General features: G+C 57.8%; 2 protein-coding genes and 4 non-coding genes across 6 annotated transcripts; all 6 read left to right on the top strand.

Moving 5' to 3' along the window:
* Positions 1-248: 248 nt before the first annotated feature.
* On the top strand, positions 249-9,101 carry SENP3 (SUMO specific peptidase 3). The gene is made up of 11 exons (XM_004760278.3): positions 249-559; positions 1,434-2,160; positions 3,152-3,391; positions 3,478-3,589; positions 4,113-4,260; positions 4,387-4,434; positions 5,247-5,324; positions 7,651-7,788; positions 7,949-8,032; positions 8,130-8,180; positions 8,568-9,101. Exons 2-11 carry the CDS (start codon positions 1,446-1,448, stop codon positions 8,676-8,678), a joined length of 1,725 nt encoding a protein of 574 aa, XP_004760335.1. The 5' UTR covers positions 249-559; positions 1,434-1,445; the 3' UTR covers positions 8,679-9,101.
* A 676-nt stretch (positions 9,102-9,777) lies between these two features.
* On the top strand, positions 9,778-15,755 carry EIF4A1 (eukaryotic translation initiation factor 4A1). The gene is made up of 11 exons (XM_004760275.3): positions 9,778-9,906; positions 11,196-11,244; positions 11,648-11,780; positions 12,222-12,361; positions 13,382-13,550; positions 13,820-13,929; positions 14,132-14,275; positions 14,354-14,491; positions 14,587-14,676; positions 14,928-15,007; positions 15,114-15,755. The coding sequence occupies exons 1-11, from the start codon at positions 9,884-9,886 to the stop codon at positions 15,256-15,258; spliced, it is 1,221 nt and encodes a 406-aa protein (XP_004760332.1). The 5' UTR covers positions 9,778-9,883; the 3' UTR covers positions 15,259-15,755.
* On the top strand, positions 11,815-11,948 carry LOC123392968. Its single transcript, XR_006607690.1, has one exon. It is a non-coding gene; the product is annotated as a small nucleolar RNA SNORA48 (small nucleolar RNA).
* Positions 12,687-12,831, top strand: LOC123392969. Its single transcript, XR_006607691.1, has one exon. It is a non-coding gene; the product is annotated as a small nucleolar RNA SNORA48 (small nucleolar RNA).
* On the top strand, positions 13,598-13,729 carry LOC123392972. Its single transcript, XR_006607694.1, has one exon. It is a non-coding gene; the product is annotated as a small nucleolar RNA SNORD10 (small nucleolar RNA).
* Positions 14,718-14,859, top strand: LOC123392966. Its single transcript, XR_006607688.1, has one exon. It is a non-coding gene; the product is annotated as a small nucleolar RNA SNORA67 (small nucleolar RNA).
* Positions 15,756-16,212: the final 457 nt, after the last annotated feature.

Below are 16,212 nucleotides of genomic sequence, written 5' to 3' on the forward strand. Positions count from 1 at the left end.
CCCGGGATTCGGGCCCTCAGGCGCTCAGCCGCGGGACACGCAGCGGCGGTGGGGTCGGGGCTGGGCGCGGGGGGGGGGACACGCAGGCGCAAACGCGAGAGAAGTGAGCTCGCCGCGCGCGGCCGGGAGCAGCTGGCGTGCGCAGGCGCCGCGCCGCACGGGGCTCGGGGGCGGGGCCGATCCCGTGGTGTCCACGCTCTCGGGTAGGCGGGACTAGGCGCGTGCTGGCCGCGCCGGCGCTGTTCGCCGGGTGTGACGCACAAATCGTGCGCCGCCAGCGCCGGTGGGCCTGGGGCTCGCGGGAGGGGAAGGAGGAGGAGGAGGAGGAGGAGGGGGAGGTGGTAGAGGTGGAGGCTGAAGCAGAGCAGGAGGCGGCCGCGGCGGGGCGGCTCGGCGGCGCGGCGCGCGGCCCAGGAGCGTTGGAATCCTGAATTGAGAGGGCTGCGCCTGAAGACAGCAGGAGTGGCGGGGCCGCCACCGTCGCCGAAGAGATGAGCCGGGAAGCTTGAGGCCGGAGACGCCCGCCCTCGGGCCCGTCCGCCCGGCTTCCCTGCTCCCGGTGAGGACGCCCCCTACCCTTCCCCCAGCTCTGCCGCGGCCTCTCCCAATTCGGGACCTCATTCCCACCTAACGGGGGCCCAGGAGGTCCTCGAAGGGGCTTCTTAAGGCCCTCGGGCGCCGAACTGTCCTGAGCTTGGAGGACCGAACCGGCGTGGGACGCATTCTGGCCCCCGGGAACGGAGCCGGAGAGGGGGCTGGGCCAACCAGCTCACGCGGCTCAGTTCTGTCCCGGCGCCCTGATTCGGCCGCCTAAGCACTGATCGGGTTCTCTTTCAGTTTCCTTGAACATTCTTCCGTTTTCGTTAGATTTTACTTCTGAGCCATAGCCCTGGGATCCCCATTCCCTCCTGAGACCTCCTGATTCGACCTGAGCATGCCCATCCCCTCCCCGCCCCAGCCCCCCATTCATTCCGAAGTGATAGAGAACTCTCTTCCCACTCCAGACCACGGTTTCCTTGTGGAAGTTGTGTCCTCCTTGGTTGTCTCTGTATCACCTCAGGGTTCTCGGGCTGAGCTATGCCCCTCGTTAGGTGCTCAATTAGGATACTCTTGGTGGTCTTAAGTAAAGAAGTAGAGTCTGGAAATACTAGGTTTAAGCTGGGGATCTCAGAAATAAGCTTTCAGACGCTTGCTGGTTAGCCATAGTCTCTTTGCTTCTGTCTGGCTGGGGGACGGATGATGACACAGACTCTAACAGGCTCCTTGTGGACCGTGTTAACCGAACAGATCGGCAGTCTGTAGGAGTTTAGCGGTTTTTTCCTCTCTCCTTAGATTGTTCGCATCTGATTCCAGTGATGGCGCGCTGAGGAAGAGAGGCAAGATCTTGGGGTTCAGGGTGTTTGGATCCTGACACTCTGACCATTGTTTTACAGGGCTACTGGAAGATGAAAGAGACTATACAAGGGACCGGGTCTTGGGGGCCTGAGCCTCCTGGTCCTGGCATAGCCCCAGCTTACTCAAGTCCCAGGCGGGAGCGTGTGCGTTGGCCCCCACCCCCCAAACCCCGACTCAAATCAGGTGGAGGGTTTGGGCCAGATCCTGGGTCAGGGACCACAGCGCCAGCCAGACGCCTCCCTGTCCCTCGGCCCTCTTTTGATGCCTCAGCTAGTGAAGAGGAGGAAGAAGAGGAGGAGGATGAGGATGAAGATGAGGAAGAGGAAGTGGCAGCTTGGAGGCTGCCCCCCAGATGGGGTCAGCTGGGAGCTTCCCAGCGGCCTCGTCCTCCCCGCCCTACTCATCGAAAAACCTGCTCCCAGCGCCGCCGCCGAGCCATGAGAGCCTTCCGGATGCTGCTGTACTCAAAAAGCACCTCGCTGACATTCCACTGGAAGTTTTGGCGGCGCCACCGGGGCCGGCGGCGGAGCCTCGCACACCCCAAGAACCATCTTTCACCCCAGGAAGGGGGTGCGACACCACAGGTGCCATCCCCCTGCTGTCGTTTTGACTCCCCACGGGGGCCACCTCCACCCCGGCTGGGTCTGCTAGGTGCTCTCATGGCTGAGGATGGGGTGAGAGGGTCTCCACCGATGTCCTCTGGGCCCCCAGTGGAGGAAGATGGATTACGGTGGACTCCAAAGTCTCCTCTGGACCCTGACTCTGGTAAGGTGGGAGTGGGTGGGTGGAGGGAGGGGCTGGGGAGGATCCTGAGCCTCTTGCGGTGGCAACCCTTGGGCCTAAAGCTAGTGGGACGGCAGAGTGAGGGGTGTCCAGAAGAGCTATGAAATGTCTTAAGCTCCACTCTGAGCAGTAACCAAGTCTGGGGAGGTAGTCGAGGCTGGGATACAGAGTCCCCGAGTGGGTGTTCTGTGTAGGGATGAGAAAGGTAGGACGTGCGGTTCACAAAAGCCAAGACAGCCTTACACGCTTGAAATCCCTCTTCATTTGCCCTTTCAGAATAAAGGGGCATGTCCGTTTGCGAAGGGTACCACTCTCCCGGTGGTGGCGTGGGATTTCTCTGAGTAGTGGACCGTGCCACCTGTAGTGGGGGACACTCTCGCTCAGAATGTTTCTTTCGGGGACGGGACTCTCAACCAAACAATTTCCGGCTGTGTTTTTACGAATCGCTGGAGTATTTATTGATCATGTGCAGGCATCCTACTAGGCACCAGGTCCATAGTGGTGGTAAATATCTCCGAAGTTTAGACCTTGTTGAATCTTAGTCATCTTGCTTCTGCCCTGCGAGTAGTACATCTTCTTTTTTTTTTAAGATTTTATTTATTTATTTGACAGAGAGAGATCACAAGTAGTCGGAGAGGCAGGCAGAGAGAGAGAGAGAGAGGGGAGGAAGCAGGATCGAGTCCCAATGCGGGACTCGATCCCAGGACCCTGAGATCATGACCTGAGCCGAAGGCAGCAGCTTAACCCACTGAGCCACCCAGGCGCCCCTAGTAGTACATCTTCTTTTCTGTTCCTTTACAGCCTCAGACGTGCTCCTTTCATGCTTGAGATTCCACTCCTTAGAGTTTGTACCTGTCGGTCCCATTTTAGTTCATTTTTGTCTTAACGGCCTGGGTGCATCATTTGACCTAACCCCATTGTTCTTTGATCCAAGCAGCCTTCTCATCCCCACCCTGTTTCCCCTGTCCTGCAGGCCTCCTCTCCTGTACTCTTCCCAATGGCTTTGGGGGACCCCCCGGGCCAGAAGGGGAGCGGGGTCTGGCACCCCCTGATGCCAGCATCCTCATCAGCAATGTGTGCAGCATCGGGGACCATGTGGCCCAGGAGCTGTTTCAGGGCTCAGATCTGGGCACCGCAGAAGAGGCAGAGCGGCCCGGGGAGAAAGCCGGCCAGCACAGCCCCCTGCGGGAGGAGCATGTGACCTGCGTGCAGAGTAAGGGACCCTAGAGGACCCAGTCTATTTGTCCCAGCCAGCTCCTAAATCGGAGGCCTCACCCTCTCCTCTTTCCCTCCGCTCAGGCATCTTGGATGAATTCCTTCAAACTTATGGCAGCCTCATCCCCCTCAGCACGGACGAGGTAGTAGAGAAATTAGAGGACATTTTCCAGCAGGAGTTCTCTACACCTTCCAGGTGAGGCAGAAAAGCGGTGCTCTCAGAGGAGGGCTGGGACCTGAGGGTAGGAGAGAATGCTGCCGCCTTTTCTCCCATAGGGATGTGCTTGGGGAGAAGGAGGAACGTAGGACTGAAGGGGGCAGTCTTGAGGGCAGAGTGCCAAGCCCCTGTAAACTGACTGCTTTGGGGCAGGTCTTTACCTGAGGCCCTGAAATACTGCGTATACCTGATAGTACTGTGCCTCTTTCTGCAGACTGGGCCTTTAGCAGGTCCTCAAAAGGACACAGGACCCAAGAAAAGGTTTAGTTTTTGTTTGTTTGAAGTAGGCTCCGTGCTCGGTGTGGAGCCCGGTGTGTGGGGCTTGAACTCAGGACCCTGAGAACAAGGTCTGAGCTGAGATCAAGAGTCAGACGCTCAACCCACTGGGCCTCGCAGGCGCCCCAGAAAGGATTAGCGTAGGTTGTTCCTCTGGGCAGTAGAAGGGACTTCCATTTGCCCCAGCACCCTGTCTCTTGTGTGACTCCACTCTTGGCCGCCTCAGGAAGGGCCTGGTGCTGCAGCTGATCCAGTCATACCAGCGGATGCCAGGCAACGCTATGGTGAGGGGCTTCCGGGTGGCCTACAAGCGGCACGTGCTGACCATGGATGACCTGGGCACCTTATATGGACAGAACTGGCTCAACGACCAGGTGAGGAGCCATGGGGACACGGGCCCCAAAGGGGACTTGGGGAGCAGGGTGTCTGGGGCCCTCTGGGGGGAGCCCTGTACCCATGCTGCACCCTGCATGGCATGCTGCCTCCGGTCTTCTCCCCAGGTGATGAACATGTACGGAGACCTGGTCATGGACACGGTCCCGGAGAAGGTAGGCCTCGCCTGCCCCAGAAGAACGGCTGCGGTTCTAAGCAGCCTTTTCAGTCCCTTTTACTGCTTTACCCGTGAAGACGATCTTTGTTTTTGGGGAGAGGTAGTAGAAGGCAGTGTGTTAAATTCAAATCTGTTTTTTTTTTTTTTTTTTTAAGATTTATTTATTTGAGAGAGAGAGATAGAATGGTGGTGGGGGAGGGGAAGAGAATCTCAAGCAGAATCCATGCTGTGTGTGGAGCCCAGCGAGGGGGTCGCTCTCTTGACCCCTGAGGTCACGCTGGAGCTGAGACCAAGAGTTGGAAGCTTGAGCAACTGGGCCATTGAGGCGCCCCTCAAATCTTTAACCTTGATCCTGAACTTGCCTATTCTTCTCCCCAGCGGGAGGTGGTTTTCCCATGGGGCTATACGCTAAGATAAGGCTGAAAAGGATTGTTTTTTTTTTTTTTTTTTTTTTAATTTTTTAAAAGATTTTATTTATTTATTTGACAGAGAGAGAGATCACAAATAGGCAGAGAGACAGACAGAGAGAGAGATGAGGAGAAGCAGGCTCCCTGCTGAGCAGAGAGCCCTATGCGGGACTCGATCCCAGGCCCCTGGGATCATGACCTGAGCCAAAGGTAGAGGCTTAACACACTGAGCCACCCAGGCGCCCCGAAAAGGATTGGTTTTTGACGCCCAGTGGACGGGAGTGGAGGTGGTTGAAACTGGCCCTTGGAGCCTTAGTGAAATGGAGCCGCGCGGGCAAAGGAGACCGGGCAGGAGGGTCCAAGCTCTTCCAGCTCCAGTCGCTCTCTTGTATCCCTGGCACAGGTGCATTTCTTCAACAGTTTCTTCTACGATAAGCTCCGTACCAAGGGTTACGATGGAGTGAAAAGGTGGACCAAAAACGTGAGTTACCACTTCACACCCATGTGTGTAAAGCCTTGTCTAGAGAGGAATAGGGTTCTGTTTTCTAGAACCCCTTCCTCAAGCTTGTTCACTCAGTCTTTTGAATACAAACAGTCTTGTCGCCGGTAGGCCGTGTGGGGGAGTACTGATGAAGGCACAAGGACTCAGTGGTTTTTTTTTTTTTTTTTTGAAGAATTTATTTATTTATTTGACAGACAGAGATCACAAGTAGGCAGAGAGGCAGGCAGAGAGAGAGGGGGAAGCAGGCTCCCCGAAGAACAGAGAGCCCGATGTGGGACTTGATCCCAGGACCCTGGGATTATGACCTGAGCCAAAGGCAGAGGCTTTAACCCACTGAGCCACCCAGGCGCCCGGATTCAGTGTTAAATAAGGACAATTTCTTGCCTTTATGGAGTAGGAGTAAATAAGCAAGTAAAATTTCAGCTGGTATTGGGTGCTGGGTGCTGGGTGCTGTGATTAACATACAAGGGTAACGCAGTAGCACAGGAGGTGGATCCTTAAGATGGGGAGGTCTGGGAAGGCCTCTCTGCTGAGACTCGGGTGATGAGGGGGACGCTGTGTGCAGAGCTGGGGAAAAGCGGTCCAGGCAGAGGAGCAGCAAGTACACAGGACTGAAGGCGAGAAGGGGCATTGGAGGCACCAGGGGGTTTCCTGTGTGGTTGGAGCATAGTGAGTGGAGGGAATAGGGGAAGACATTCGGTCAGAGTTGATCGCATGAGGATGGGGAGCGGATCTTACTTTATGCGCCTCGAGAAGCCACTGAAAAATTTTAAGGAGGCCGGGAAATCCTTCACGTTTTGAACTCCTGTTTCATGAAGATTAGAAGCGGGCAAGAGGAGAAGTGGACAGACTAGGAGGGGAGTATGGAAGCCCAGATGGGACACGTGGGCCAGAGGGCCAAGGACAAAAGTAGAAGTAGCTTTCTCTAGGACAGGTTTTGCATTTAGAGCTGATAATACTTTCTGACGGGTTGGGCATGGGAATGAAGAAAAGCTAGGAATCGGGGAGGCCCGGGTTGGTAGTAGAAGTTACTGGGGAAAAGAACAGGGAGCACGTTTGGTGAGGGGGGAGAAGAGTTCTTTCTCTCCTCCAGTTAGTTTCCCTGCCCTGCGGTTCGAAGGCCAGGAAATCTCTACAGGGAGGTGGTAGTACCCACTGGCTCCAGCATTCTTTAGTCCCCAGGTTCAGGGGCTTACAACTCCGTGAGCTGGCAGCCTGCTTCTCCCAGTAGAGATGGGGTGATGCCCAGCGTGAAGAATTTGGCCTTCTGCATTCTTTTTTTTTTTTTTTTTTTTTTTTTTTTTTTAAAAGATTTTATTTATTTATTTGACAGAGAGAAATCACAAGTAGTCGGAGAGGCAGGCAGAGAGAGAGAGGGAAGCAGGCTCCCTGCTGAGCAGAGAGCCCGATGCGGGACTCGATCCCAGGACCCTGAGATCATGACCTGAGCTGAAGGCAGCGGCCCAACCCACTGAGCCACCCAGGCGCCCGGCCTTCTGCATTCTTGTGCTTGAATCCCACCTGGGTCCTTTTTCCCGTGACCTACAGCAAGTTGCCTTCCTCTGCTGAGGTGCATTTACCTCATTGTTCGGTTGATTGTTAACAACCCCCGCGGAGGATTGTGTGTTAACGGGCCGACCCGCTGGGAAGCGTGCAGTTGTTAGTGTATTGTGGGTGTTAACTGATTGAACCCTCATGACACACAGAGGAGGTACGTTCTGTTATTTTTAGCGTTTTTCGCATTGGAGAACAGAGGTATAGAGAGTTACTGCGTAGCTTGCCCATGGTCACAAGCTAGTGAATGGAGGAGCCTGGTGTAAGCCCTGGCGTCTGGCTCCAGAATCCTGAGCCTGGGTTAATAGCTGCTCAGCCCTAGTATCTTTAAAGATTTTATTTGACAGAGAGATCACAAGTAGGCAGAGAGGAGGAGGCAGGCTCCCCACCCGGCAGAGAGCCTGACACGGGGCTCGATCCCAGGACCCTGAGATCACGACCTGAGCCAAAGGCAGAGGCTTCATCCACTGAGCCACCCAGGCGCCCCAACCCTGCTACCTTTAACGTGGGGAAAGTACTTGGCCATCCTGGGCTCTCCAGTGTGTTTACTGATAGGACCTCCTTCAACCTGCCTTCTTCCTCCCGCCAGAATCCACATATGCTGAGCCCTGCGTTAGAGTGGAGGCGCGGGGCCTTGTGCTCGGCCATTTGGCTGTTTGCCTGCGCCTCCACTCCTCTCTAGAACCCTCATGGCAATAGGCAGGACTTCCATGCTGTCTGACCTGACCTCCAGCACTGCCCTCCACCTTAGGTGGACATCTTCAATAAGGAGCTCCTGCTAATCCCCATCCACCTGGAGGTGCACTGGTCCCTCATCTCTGTTGACGTGAGGCGGCGCACCATCACATATTTCGACTCGCAGCGCACCCTAAACCGCCGCTGCCCTAAGGTTTGAGAGGGAAGGGGGTACAGATGGGAAGAACGTGGGGAGGAGATCCAGTGGCAAGGCATTCCGGGCAGAAGGGTGGGCTTGGGGCCTGGGACTGCCATACCCTAGGTTCAGTTGGCAAACATAGGGCATCACTTCCTTCTTTTTTCTGTCTCTGCAGCATATTGCCAAGTATCTACAGGCAGAGGCAGTGAAGAAAGACCGGCTGGATTTCCACCAGGGCTGGAAAGGTTATTTCAAAATGGTAAGTGTCTAGGGGGCGTGTGGTACGGGGTCATGAGAGAGGTGTGATAGGAAACAGTTGAAGCCACACGCCTAGGAGTCTTCTTTTTATTCTCTAGAATGTGGCCCGGCAGAATAATGACAGTGACTGCGGTGCCTTTGTGTTACAGGTAAGTAGGCAGCAGCTGGGCTGACAGTTGGGGAAGGAGGTGGGGAGGCCCTCTGTCCCCCGCGATCTGGCTCACAGGCACTTGAGAAGCAGGGACTAACCTCGTGTGTTAGAATGCAGAGATGCAGACATTGTTGGTGTTCTCATGGCTTCCTGTCCCACGCTGGGACTGGGTTTCTTGGTCCTTGCTCTCTGGCTCTCATGTAGTTGTTTCCCAGCTTCCAGTGCTCGAACAGGCTCAGAGTCAGGCTTTTCTTGTCTGTGATACGTGGAAGTTCTTGGATAGGCCCACTGAGCTGGATCTGGCTTCGGGAAGCACGGAGCCCAGGTCCTGGCTTGGAGGGCTGCTCAACGGGCGGTTCTCACAGCCTGCTTTCTTAACACCCAGTACTGCAAGCACCTGGCCCTGTCTCAGCCATTCAGCTTCACCCAGCAGGACATGCCCAAACTTCGCCGGCAGATCTACAAGGAGCTGTGTCACTGCAAACTCACTGTGTGAGCGTCGTATCCCAGGCCTCAAGCCCATTGGTCAATGGGCATGGGGATGTGGGGGACCCTTCCTTCCCGAGAAACTCCAGTTCCTCTCTTGCCTCTCCCCTTCTTCCCAGTTCCCTATGGTTTTTCATATTTAAATGTTTTAATTGATTTCTGTATTTTTTTTTCTTTGAGAGAATACTTGTTGATTTTTGATGTTCAAGGGGTGGCCATGGAACAGCCTCTTCTCCCTCTGCTAGGGAGGAGTTTGGCCTTGTGGCCTGGGTGGGGCGGTCATCCCCCTTCTGTGTGCAGGGGCGGGGGCAGGAAAATGTGTGCTGGGGTGGTGGGCGGGCAAAGGGAGTGTGCCTGCCAGATCTTCAAACTTTGTTTTATACGTATATATAAACGCCACGGTCCTGCTCTGCTCAATAAAGGATCCTTTGGAGATGCGTCGTGCTGGTCTTCCTGCTGGCAGGCTCGGGTTTAAACAGGCTCTGTTAACCGCCGCTCGGGGGTGCTGAGACCCCCGCGGGCCTGCCTTCCGTCGCGGGCTCGGGCAGAGAAGCAGTCCCACGGCGGGGAGGCCGGGGCTGCAGGGGGCCGCGCGCGACCTCAGGGATGGGGGAGCTTCGCGGCAGCACCTCCAGGCGCGCGGGGGCTCCCCATCCCCGCCCGGGGCCGGCAGCGCGCCTCCGGTTTCCACCGTCCCCCGCACACTCGCAGCGGTTCGGGGCGGGGTCTGGGCTACCTTTGCGGCAGGAGACGACAAACTAAACCGTGGGTCCGGCGCGCATCGGCAGCGGAGGCAAAGGGAAGCAGCTGTCTCGGGAGCCCGGAAGTCCCTGGAGGCTGAAGCCTCGCCCCTCACGCGCGATAGGGCCGGCCAGGCCATATGACCTGGGCGCTCTCGCCTCCGCACGTGTAGGGGCGCTGGGCCCCAAGATGGCTGCCAGGCCTCGAGGCCTGACTCCCGTATGTCACTTCCGTACCGGCGAGAAAGGCGGGCCCCGCAGCCAATGGGGCTGCGGGGCGGGGCCTCGCCTGGATAGGCGTTCAGGTTGTCCAATGGTGGTGGCGTGCCGGAGAGCCTGCGAACTAACGTCACGCCGAGTCGCGGAGCGCCGGCAGGCGGGGCCGAGGCGGCCAAGCCAATGCGATGGCTGGGGCGGGGTCGGGCGCTCTATAAGTTGTCGATAGGCGGGCACTCCGCCCTAGTTTCTAAGGATCATGTCTGCGAGTCAGGATTCCCGGTAAGAAATCCTTTTGCAAAAGGTCGGGGCTGCTCGCCCTACCGCTTCCTTCCGAGGGCCCCGTGGGGTGGGGGGTGGGGGTCAGCCGAGCCCCACCGCCCCGGACCTCCAAACCCTCACCCCCCGCCCGGGGTTACGCGGGACAGCCACGCCGGGAGGCCCGGTCCCGGGGGTCGAGGGGGCAGGGCCGGGGCCTGGCCGGCTAGCGCGGACGGCCTGGCGTGCGAGGCCCGCCGGGAGGCCGATCCCCCCGCCCCACCCCCGCGACGCGGCACTGCGCCCGAGCGCCAGGCGGTGTCGCGACCCGGCGTGGGGGACGGCGGCGGCGGCCGCCAGCGCGCGTGGCCCGGGCTGGCGGGTGCGGACGCCTCTCCGGCGGAGGGAGGGCTCGCGCGCGCTCGCGGTTCCGGGGGCCTCCGACGGGACCACTCGCCGGAGCGAGGGGCGCCCGGGTGCTCCGAGCCGGGCGCTCGGTCGCGCGGAGAGCCGGGGCGGGGCGGAGGAAGCCGGCCGTTCAGTGTGCTGGTTTTCTTGACGGCCAGGACCGAGCCTGACCCCGAGGAGCGGCCGCGTGAGGCACCGGGAGCCTACCCGGCGCCGGGCGGGCGGGTCCATTTTGCCGCACAAGCCGGGCAATTGGCAAACTGCGGATGGGCAGGTCCACTTTCCTTCGGGGGTGAGCGGCCTGAGGTATGGGAGGGCGACGCCATTTCGCGACGGGGGCGGGCGGGCTGTGGATTGTTTGTGGCGGGGGGAGACGCCACCGGGTGGTCGAGGGAGCGAGCACATGGCGGCCCGAGGGTCTCCCCTCCCCCAGCCCGCTTGGCTTCTGAGTGTTGTGCAATCTCCCCCTTCGCTAGCTCGGCTGGGGCTCATTGTGCGCGAGGCCGCCACCGCCCGCGGCCTCCCACATCCGGGCACCGCGAGGGGGGGAGCCGGGCTGGAGGGGGTGGGGGAGGGCGCGGGCGGAGTGACGTGGGGGGAAGGGGATGTCCTCCCCTTGCAGCCGGGAGGTGAGGGGCGGGACTTCCGGCGCGTCGGGGCTGCCGGGGGGGAGGCGCACGCGCTCGGGCTCTGAGCGACCCGGCCCGGGACACGTGGGCCCGGGAGCGCGGACCCCGTTCTGGCCCCGGGAGCGCGGCTGCGTTCTGACTCGGTGAAGGAAGGGCTGTGTCCCCGGGGAGCTGGTGGGGTCCGCGCGGGAGTGGAGGCCGACGGCGTGGTGCGGGCCAGCCGGCCGCGGGAAGGGTTTCTCAGCGTCTCAGTGGGCTTCTGCTTTCCGCCAACAGATCCAGAGACAATGGCCCCGATGGGATGGAGCCCGAAGGCGTCATCGAGGTGAGCTTGGGACTCGTGCGCCGCTGTCCCTGTTTCTGGGAAAGACGATCTCCACCAGTGTCCCATGGTTCTCCGGAGCGCGGTTGTCCCCTTCCCTAGTAGACCTGCCCCGCCTCCGCTCCAGTCCTGATTCCTTTCCGGAGATTCGTTCTAAGTATCTGCGTCCCGGAGCGCGGAGAGCAGTCCGTTCAGTCTAAGTCCCGTCTTGCACGGTCTGCTCTCTGGTTTACCAGTGGCCTGGTGTCGTCCGGGGATTTCCTGGGCCCTGAGTTCGGGACCCACCTGGCCTCTCTGGTGGGCGGAGAAGCGGGGGCTGTGGCGCTCTCAGTGAGGACGAGGTCTGCTCCTCCGCGCTGGAAGACAGCGTGGTCTTTCCTACCACTGGAAACACTCTGTCCCACAGAGCAACTGGAATGAGATCGTTGACAGCTTTGATGACATGAACCTCTCCGAGTCCCTTCTCCGTGGCATCTACGCCTACGGTTTCGAGAAGCCTTCTGCCATCCAGCAGCGAGCCATTCTTCCTTGTATCAAGGGTGAGTGCGCTCGTCCCCAGCACAGGTTCTGGACTGTCCCTGACCTGGGTAGAGCGGCACCTGGTTGGTGGTGCTTGTTTCATATCAGTCAGGGACAGAGCAACTCCTTGTTCATCCCAGCTCGGCCTTTGGTCTGTGCCATGTCTGGTTCATGCCCTGGACACACGGATTGCCGGTGTGATCTCAGTAAGGTGGTGTTTTAGGCAGCTCGTGATTGTTCATATTTGTGTTTCTAGGCTGGCTCAGTGCGGTACTGAGGGAGTTAGTGATCTGGTCTAGTTCACGCTATTGCACGTGGGCGCTGCACAGCGCCAGAGTGAAGTCTGAAGCACTTCACGCTCACCCCGCAGCTCTGTGGGGTGCTTGCTGATGGGGCAGAGACCTGAAAGGGCTGATCCTGAGAGGTACGAACTCATTTCCGATTCCTGCTGCTCTGTTTAGGTTATGATGTGATCGCTCAAGCCCAATCTGGGACTGGGAAAACAGCCACTTTCGCCATATCGATTCTGCAACAGATTGAATTAGATCTAAAGGCCACACAGGCTTTGGTCCTGGCGCCCACTAGAGAGCTGGCTCAGCAGGTGAGCATGTCACTTTCTTCTCTCTTCCCCTGAGGGGCTGCTTTGGGAATGCTCAGCATCATCAGAAAATGGGGAGAGGTGTGCTCCCCGCGGATCACTGCTCATTAGAAGTGAAGCGTGGTCTGAGGGGGATGGCTGAAAAGGGCCAGTGCGTGAGGTGAGGAAATAAGCCAGGGCTCCGGGATATCTGGAGCCTCTCAGGGTTAATTATAAGCCCTCTCTTGCCCAAACACAATAAGCATTATTTTCTCCACCCATTTCCTGAGTCAAATGAAAAGGTGGAGCCTGGCTGGCCAGGCAGGTTTGGTGGCTGTTTGATGAACAGAGCCCCTGGCGATGGGCAGAGAGACACCTCAGCAGTGGTGGTGCGCTCCTATCAGCTGGGGGCAGAGTGGACGCACAGCCCTTTGTTGATCCTAGCTTGATGCCTGGTTTGGTGACCAGAGCTGTTTCATGCCTGGAGCACATAAAACCCTTGTGGTAGACTGTTTCCCTGGCTCCTGGAGGAGAGAGGGTCAGAAACTGTGATCTCTTCAGTAGGAAAGTTGGGTGAAGTCAGGGTGATTCTATGCTGACTGAATAAAGGTATGGTACTGCAAACTAGGGAGAGTTCTAGAAGAATTCCAGAAAGACCTTCTTGTGTGTGCAGAAGACACTTTTCTATAGAGACTGCACATGTCCCCAGCACAGGTCGTGTGGCCAGAGTTCGCTAGGACGCAGGTGGATGTCCTGTTCCTAAGACTGGTGGCTACGAGACCTGACGAAATGGGTCCTTGGTGGCTTAGGGAAGGGGGTTACTGTGAACCCTTGTGTTCATAGGAGCCAGACGCAGCTCAGACCTTATGCCTGCCGCTTAATGCGCAGCGTGATCTTAAATGAAGCGCCTGCCCGTTCATTGTCTGAGCAGTGAGTTTAACCAGCACCCTGTCTGGGTTGGAGAGCAAGCGTTATATCCCAACCATCTCCGATGTGACCTGGCTCTGGTGTGGCTCACATATGGGCACTTGTCTTTGGGTCTAGATACAGAAGGTAGTCATGGCGCTGGGAGACTACATGGGCGCCTCCTGCCACGCCTGCATTGGGGGGACCAACGTGCGTGCCGAGGTCCAGAAGCTGCAGATGGAGGCGCCGCACATCATCGTGGGCACCCCAGGCCGGGTGTTTGACATGTTGAATCGCAGATACCTGTGTGAGTCCTGTCCCCCCTCCACAGACCCCCCTACGCTGTGCTGCGCTGCTCTGTGATGAGCCCATGCGTGTCATCTGAGCCCGCTTCCCGTCCTGAGCCTGGGGGAGTGTTTTGCTCCTTGGGGCTGCCGGCTGGCTGAGCGGGTCGCGGGCGGAGGATCAACCTTGTCTTCTGAGAGCAGAGCTCTTGTCCCTTCCCTGTTCCTCATCGGGAAATTGAAGTCTTTTGTCGTTCCTTTATTCTGGTCTGCTGGTGTTCTCTCTCGGTAGCTCCCAAGTACATCAAGATGTTCGTACTGGACGAAGCCGATGAGATGCTGAGCCGCGGCTTCAAGGACCAGATCTATGACATATTCCAGAAGCTCAACAGCAACACCCAGGTGAGCGGCAGCTGTCCGAACTCCTGCCACAGAGGCGAGGCTGCCTTTGCGTGCCGTGTGCTTGGGGTGACAGGGGTGCCATCGAGAACTCTGGTGTCTCCCCTTCAGCCGTCCTGGGCACTGGCTTCCTTGCAGGTGGTCTGCGGGAAGGGGGGCGAGCATCATGAAGACCCCCCACCCCGAGGCTGCTGTTTTGTGTTAGGTGGTTTTGCTGTCTGCCACGATGCCTTCCGACGTGCTCGAGGTGACCAAGAAGTTCATGAGGGACCCCATCCGGATCCTGGTCAAGAAGGAGGAGCTGACCCTGGAGGGCATCCGCCAGTTCTACATCAATGTGGAGCGAGAGGTGGGGCCCGGCACAGGAGGCGGGCCGGCGGGGCGCAGTTGGGTATAGCCCCTGACTGGTCTCCCCTCCCCCTCCCAGGAGTGGAAGCTGGACACGCTGTGCGACTTGTATGAGACCCTGACCATCACGCAGGCGGTCATATTCATCAATACCCGGAGGAAGGTGGACTGGCTCACTGAGAAGATGCACGCCCGGGACTTCACTGTGTCCGCCATGGTGCGTGCCCCTGGTGTGTCCGCGCCTTACAGCTAGCTGCTCTCCTGCGCCCGCGGGCCCGTGACAAGCGTCCTCCCCTCTTGTTTCCGCTCTAGCATGGAGACATGGACCAAAAGGAACGAGACGTTATCATGAGGGAGTTCCGCTCGGGCTCCAGCAGAGTGCTGATCACGACCGACCTGCTGGTGAGTGTGGATGGCCCCTGGGCAGGGAGGAAGAAGGGAAAGTCCAAGCTGATTCCCTCTCCAGGGGGCCCGCCCGTGCCCCTCTTCCGGAAAGTAGCAACTTGGAAGATGATCTGGCATGCCTGAGGCTGCTCGGGGACAGGGCACGTCTGTTCCTTTGCCTGCCTTTGGCCGCCTACACTCATTCCCATCCCTCTGGCCTGATTGTGTCCCCTCGCGTTCGTGCTGACCCGTCCTCTCCCCTGACCTAGGCCAGAGGCATCGATGTGCAGCAGGTTTCCTTAGTCATCAACTATGACCTTCCCACCAACAGGGAAAACTACATCCACAGGTAAGCGTAGATTTGGAATGTTCCCATAGACTGCCCTGAGCTAAAGTTCTTTCCTCCTCCCTTTTTGTTGTCCTCCCTCACACTGAGATGTCCTGTTGCCCACCAGAATCGGTCGTGGGGGACGATTTGGCCGGAAGGGTGTGGCTATTAACATGGTGACAGAAGAAGACAAGAGGACTCTCCGAGACATCGAGACCTTCTACAACACCTCCATTGAGGAGATGCCCCTCAATGTCGCTGACCTCATCTGAGGGGCTGTCCTGCTCCTTAGGCCCCCCAGGGTTCAGTCTGGGGGGCTGAAGAGTAGTAGGAGGGGGGAGGGAAGGGAGCCAAGGGATGGACATCTTGTCATTTTTTTTTTTCTTTGAATAAATGTCACTTTTTGAGGCAAAAGAAGGAACCGTGAACATTTTAGACCCCCTTTTCTTTGGGGCAGGCTCTTGCTCCAGGCGTCGTCTCTTCTCCCAGAAACACTAATCTGTCCGTAACCTAGTCAACCTCCAAACCCCAGAGGCTCTCCCCCACCCCAGCTGAATGCCTCTGAGGATCCAAGGGGCCACAGTGTCACTCAGCCTCATTTGCTGGACCAAATCTGGAGAATCCCTGAGTTCACTGATTCAGGGGATTGTCCCCAGGTGGGGGGAGCAGGGGAGGAAAAATGGTAGCCATTTTTACATTGTTTTGTATAGTATTTATTGATTCAGGAAACAAAACACAAAATTCTGAATAAAATGACTTGCAAACTGCCTGTTTGGGCTTCTCATTTCTTGCCTCCCCTTCCTTCCCACCTGTTACTGGCACATCTCTGGCTGTGCCCCCCACCTCCCAGCTAGTAGTCATTACCCTTCCAAATTCTCCTTGGATTGCTTTTTTCCCCCACCTCCCGTCTGATCAGAAAGTGGTTCCATTCACTGGATGGGACACTGCTCTGTTACGGGCTGGACGCCAGGCGCCAGCAGCATCATAAGCACCTCACATGTCTCAGCCAAGAGGAAGTGACAGAAACCCTTCCCAGGGTGCCTGGGTGGCTCAGTGGGTTAAGTCTCTGCCTTTCTGCTTGGCAGGGGGTCGGCTCCACCCTGCCTGGCCTACTTGTGATCTGTCAAAATCTTAAAAAAAAAAAATTACCCTTTCCCAACCCCTTGGCTTGCATACCCTATTTCTGGGGAACATTGGGGTATGTCCCCCCACTGGTTTTGTAGTCC

This window comes from Mustela putorius, unplaced genomic scaffold (genome assembly GCF_011764305.1).
Source record: "Mustela putorius furo isolate JIRA1106 unplaced genomic scaffold, ASM1176430v1.1 tig00000695_pilon_pilon_pilon, whole genome shotgun sequence".
In the NCBI taxonomy this organism is placed as follows: domain Eukaryota; kingdom Metazoa; phylum Chordata; class Mammalia; order Carnivora; family Mustelidae; genus Mustela; species Mustela putorius.